Source organism: Perkinsus marinus (genome assembly GCF_000006405.1).
Source record: "Perkinsus marinus ATCC 50983 genomic scaffold scf_1104296971168, whole genome shotgun sequence".
Lineage (NCBI taxonomy): Eukaryota > Perkinsozoa > Perkinsida > Perkinsidae > Perkinsus > Perkinsus marinus.
In genome coordinates this window covers 1-5,730 of record NW_003202183.1, presented here as the reverse complement: position 1 = coordinate 5,730, position 5,730 = coordinate 1, and the positions used below count along the sequence as shown (strand labels likewise).

The 5,730-nt window shown below is 49.8% G+C and overlaps 2 protein-coding genes across 2 annotated transcripts; one reads left to right on the top strand and one right to left on the bottom strand.

Moving 5' to 3' along the window:
• Positions 1-402: 402 nt before the first annotated feature.
• Positions 403-883, bottom strand: Pmar_PMAR014418 (hypothetical protein; the record flags this gene model as incomplete). The annotated part of the gene is made up of 1 exon (XM_002767146.1): positions 403-883. A coding segment is annotated over one exon (481 nt), but the record flags the coding sequence as incomplete, so codon positions are not given.
• A 2,231-nt stretch (positions 884-3,114) lies between these two features.
• Positions 3,115-3,413, top strand: Pmar_PMAR014417 (hypothetical protein; the record flags this gene model as incomplete). The annotated part of the gene is made up of 1 exon (XM_002767145.1): positions 3,115-3,413. A coding segment is annotated over one exon (299 nt), but the record flags the coding sequence as incomplete, so codon positions are not given.
• Between the last annotated feature and the right edge of the window lie 2,317 nt (positions 3,414-5,730).

The window sequence follows — 5,730 nt, the reverse complement described above, 5'->3', positions numbered from 1 at the left end:
CAGATACTGCGAGCGCATGCTTTGACTTATGCTTCGTGCTGCCACAGATCAAGCAACGGTTACCTTTTTGCGCCGGTTCTGGAGCTTTGCAGTCGGCCGCTCGATGACCATGCCTGTAGCAGCGGAAGCACCCCTGTGATCTTCCAGTCCTCTTGTGTAGTCGATCAGTGGTAGAAGAGGTGGCTTGGAAGTTTGTAGGGCCGAAGGGATCAACAGGAATAGTGGTCGAGGTTACCGTCGTCGAAATGGAAGAAGGATCAGATGCCTGCGGTTGGCGCTTGTGGAGGACTCTGCCGATGGACTGAACAGCGCTGCGAAAGATAGCATAAGACATGCTAGTAGTGTCCCGGCGCATGGTGAGCTCGTCACGCAGAACAGGCTGAACAGCTGACAAGAGCTGACCTATCTTCTGGTCATCAGTGAGGTCTACACCAACAGTCGCTTCATAGTCGATGAGAGTGTATTCGAACCTCGTGAGGAAGTCGTCGATAGGCTCAGAAGGTCCTTGACGTTGTTCAGAGTAGGTTGTGATGACAGTACGAATTGCAGTGGAGTTCAAGTAGAGTGCGTCCAGACGCTCCCAGATACGGTCAACTGGGAGAGAGCAGGCGTCTGTTGGTATCGCGAGAACTTTCTGTACCTCACGCAAGGCGACCCCACCCAGGTAGCGGAGAGTATAGTAATAGAAAGCCATCGTATCGAAGTTGTGGACCAGCTTCATGCGGAACATGTCATTCTTGAAACTGACGTAGGACTCAGAAGGACCGCCATTAAAAGAACCAGAATGGGGGGCAGTAGCTTGATATGCCCATTGTTGTGCACGTCGGGCTGTCTCACTTCTCGAGGGTGTGATGGTAGGTCTGGCCTGCGTATTGATAGCCATTGGTTGATTGCTCGTTTGAGCGGAAGTTGAGGTGTCTGATGAGACAGAGGGATGTGCCCACTGAATACAATCAAGGTGATAATGTAGCTCAGCTTGCACTGTGGTAGCATTCAAGAAGCTACGAGGAAGCTCTGGGATACGATAAAGGACCATAACAAGACGTTGCGAGAGGAGAAGAGCGACCGGGGCTGCGTAGTCTGCACCGTGGCCATCACGTTGGGCACAATACTTAGTCCAAGAGATTAGCATATGGTAAGAGGCCGTGTATAGGTCGGCAGTCATATGCTGGGCAAAAGTCGAATCAACCGGGGTAGATGCAGCAATACCATTGGAGACTAGGCAAGTGAGCACTGTACTCTGCTCAAGCAGGTAAGTCATTCGGCTCGCTACAACATGACGTGATAGCAGACCAACCAGGATATTTGTCAGAGCAGCGTCGAACTCTTGTCCATCTGTGGGGGAGAAGCGCAGGTTATCGTGAAGTAGAGGGGGAACACGTCCAGGAAGGAGAGCAGGTAAGCTGTCGTAAAGGGTACGACACTCGCGATGAGCTTGAGGTTGCCCGGGTTCTCCACCATTTTGTAAGGGGACTGTAGAACCCAACATAGAAGTGTAGGTGACACCAGATAGGTAAAAACCGTCGAACGGAATAAAATCCTTGAGGTATCTCGAGCAACATCTGTCTCGTCTCATCTGTCGCGTCTCATATAAATAGCGCACGTCATTTTAGGTAAGACGCGTGCATGTGACTTATGACAGGTGACGTACAGATCACGGTTCAGATGTGCCCTTACAACAGCTCTCCTGCACTACGCGGAATCGGTGGAGTAGGTTTCCTAGTCCATCCCAATGTCAGGGTTCAGTCGTGGCTATCTATTTCAAATAGAATAGCTCACATCACGCTGAACAGTGGCATAACCATTGTTGTGTGCTACGCTCTCACAGAGGTAGCGCTGCAGGGTCAAAAGGATGAGTTTTGGGATGTTGTCGGAGAAGTGGTGAGACTAGAACGTCCGGAAATTGTCTGCGGTGACTTCAACGCCAGGCTAGGTTCAGATCTCACGAGGGATTCGATCCACGGCCTCGGCAAGGCTTATGCCTATGAGGAGACCAATGACAATGGATGGAGACTAGTCATGCTTGACTGCTGCCTCACATATGGGCCATGCAGCGAGTCATTTTCTCAAGCCCCAAACTCACCTTGGGAGTTTTGGCTTAGCCCGGTAGAGAACTGCTGGCATCAGCTAGATCACTTTCTGATCCGGAGCAACAGGAAACTACAAGTGTTGGATGTTCGTGTGAGACGGACAGTCATGGGGTCATCTGATCACTGTGCACTAGAACTCTCATTTCGTAACACAGCAACTTGTCGGCCCACCCGGCGTCTCCAAGGACGGAAACTAGCCTCACGTGCTATCGTTGATAGACGGGCTTTTAATGCGAAGGTCCGCGAAAAGGAAGCCCAGCATGAGTTCGAGATGGATATAATCCATACTTGTCCTCAGGATCGTGCCTACTCAGACGTAGTCCATGCATTTCAAGCTTCCATGCTAAGCTGGATGGGGTGAAATCTTGTCCTGGAAAGCCCTGGTTCTCTGCATCTCATGTTGCAGCTGCAATTAGCAAGAAAAGGCTGAAATGGAAGGCATTCCTATCTAGGAAGACGCCAGAAGCTTTCAAGTCATACCGCGAAGCTCGCAGTCACGTGGTTGCAGTAGTGAAAAAAGCTAAAGTCGATTTTATAGAGCTGAAGTGCTCTCAGATTGAGAACGCGGAAGCTCAACACGCTGTTGGGGATGTCAAGCGCCTCATCAACGAGTTGAAATCTGGTCTAGGCTTCACACTGACCCACGGATGACATGATCTCCTCTCTCCGCAGGTGTTTGCAAGTCATTTTACGCAACTATTTGCGCCGCAAGCTTGCACTCTATCTGTCCTGGAGCCAGTCGACCCTCCAATGGAGCGCACGGGGGGGGATGACATCAACTTGGATGAGGTGAAGGACTCTCTCTGCTCTATGGATAATGGTAAAGCTTCCGGAGCAAATGGAGGCTCACATCAGCTTTGAAAGCCGGTGGTGAGCATTATCTGAGGATCTTATACCGCTTGTGCAAAGAGTGATGGAGTGAACCGGAGACTATTCCCAGAGTTTTCAGCTAGTGAATCACTACACCGTAATACTGTTGCACAGGTTCAAACTCAGGAAGGTTTATCTGACCCTCTCAATAAATATGGGAACTAGACAGGGGTGCCGAATAGCGCCTCTTCTGTTCATCGTATTCATGGAAATGGTGATCAGAGAAGCCAACCTGGATATCAGCTTGAGCATGCCTTGCGAGAGCGAGGGCAGTACGGAATCCGTGGACCTCTCATGTCTCCTGTTCGCGGACGACATCGTTTTATTGGTGGATGATGATTCTACCCTTCAGCGTAACCTGGATAAGCTTTCGGCAGCTCTGACTAGGTTTGGCATGGAAGTGTCCTTACTCAAGACGAAATGCATGATCTTATCTGAGGGATTGGGTTCTGCGTAGGGGCTGGTTCCATCAGACGTTCTGCTTTTTGGGCCCAGCCTCTGGGGGTTTTTAGTGGGTATGGTCATGCGAGTCCCACAGTATCCTTCTGAGGGCCACACCTCCTAGGGTTCTCCGTAACGGGATTTTCCCCCCACAGGCTGGTATATGCGTCAAAAAAAGGCACGATAGTTAACATAACAACCGTCTTTCACACTAGCTATACACGAGACCGCTGTGGAAGGTGGGCCGTAGAATAAACTCGCTGGCAATGGTCATTGGTAGTTCTTCAGAGCAGTCTCAACGATAGAACCCACGGAGACTGCCATTCTGGAGGCCCGTATCTCGGCACAGGCTTCCTTCTCTTCTTCACCACAGCACCGATCTCTTCACATACGACCGTCAGAGTGGTGCTAACTGCTATAAACACCGAGTTGCCGATCCTATCCTTGACTTGCTAGGAGAGCGAACCGAGTAAGTGCGCCTCCGTCAGACACTCTATCGCCAACGCCGAGCAGAGTTCTTCAGCGACTGGTGCAGACGAAGCAAGGCCCTTGATCGAAATAGCAACGTCGTCTTTCAGAGCGATCTCTACCGGTGGCTCGTTGACCTCGACCTCGTCTTCGTTAGTGCCGTTGGTTTTAGAAAGAAATGGACATGCCGAGCGTCGGCGATGCGTCACTAACTGCGAGAGTCCAGTTTCATCATTTCGTACGCATTGAAACACGGTGTACGATCCGGGGCCTATTTCACAAGAAATGCTCCTTAAGGTGCACCTTGGATTTAGCAATTAGGAGCAAAGAGCTTCACTCCTTACGCGAGGTGCTTTTACTACAGTTGCACCTTATGCTCTTTATGCTCCTAGATTTGAGATGCACTTCGTGAACCTCAATAAGGAGCACGAGAAGCGCCTAAACAAACACCGATGCGCATAAAAGAGTCGACGCAGTGTTTCAATCAAGCTAAGAATATGGAATTTTTCCATTGGATATGACAAACTCGAAAACTCTACCATCAACTCGCTTGAGGGCAATCGGTCATGACCGTAAATCACTGAAACGCCAAGTCGAATATGTGGTGAAACTGCATGATTCAGGTATAGATCATCCGCGGGTGAGACGCGCGGGCTGTCGGGAATAAGCGGAGCGAAGCCCGTTAAAATGGTAAGGAGAGTGCGATAAAGTGCATAAAGTATTTCAAATATTACTCGCGTTTGTGGAACACAACACCCTGGATATAGGGTTGAGTCAACTTAGTATATACAGATCAATGAAATAGCCCTAAGCTACGGGGTGAGCTATGGGGACAGCTATATCACAATATGCTCCACAGGCTACCCCCTCCAAAGATTGAGAGAGAATAGATTACTTGGGCGTGCGCGGCATACATAGACCAATGAACGAAACGGCTGGGCTCAATCATCCCTCCCCTCGGGGGCCTATTTCACAAGCCATCATAAGGAGCGAAAATTGTAAGGTACCTTACGGTTTGATGGCAAGTCGCTTTCACATCCTTACGATTTTGGGGGTTGGCGTAAGGTGAGGTGGCATAAGGCTCCTCACCGTAAGGCTCCTTACCCTACAAGGAGCAAGGAGGGCCTCCTCATGTAAGGCGATTTCATAGGAGGCATTTTTAGGCCCCTCCTTGCGATCCTTACGTAAGATGCCGTAAGACTGCTCGGGGGGGTACTTTACGCACCTTATCGCACCCTCCTTACCATTTTATACGAGCTTCGCTCCGCTTACTCCCGACAGTCCGCGCGTCTCACCCGCGGATGATCTATCCCCAAACCATGCATTTTCACCGCATACTCGTCTTGGCGTTTCAGCGATCTACGATCATGACCGATTGCTCTCAAATGAGTTGATGGTAAAGTTTTCGAGTTTGCTTTTTCTAATGGCAATAACCATATCCTTAGCTTCATTGAAACACTGCGTCGACTCTTTCATGCGCATTGGTGTTTGTTTAGGTGCTCCTCGTGCTCCTTATTGGGGTTCACGAGGTGCACCTTAAATTTAGGAGCATAAGGAGCATAAGGTGCAACTGTAGTGAAAGCACCTCGCGTAAGGTGTAAGGCTCCTTGCCCCTTGCTCCTAAATCCAAGGTGCACCTTGAGGAGCGTTTCTTGTGAAATAGGCCCAAATCGCTTCTTCTTTCGAGGACGTCCTAAATATCCTGGTTGGTAGAAATCTTCTTCGAGTTGAACTCGATGTGAGCTTGATATACAATTGACCACATCATCCTCCTTCTTGTAATCGGTGAAGTCTTCTCGTAGGTCACCATCATATCCAAGGGTGGATGCCGAGTCAGCTGATCACTGGGGTTCTCCTTGCC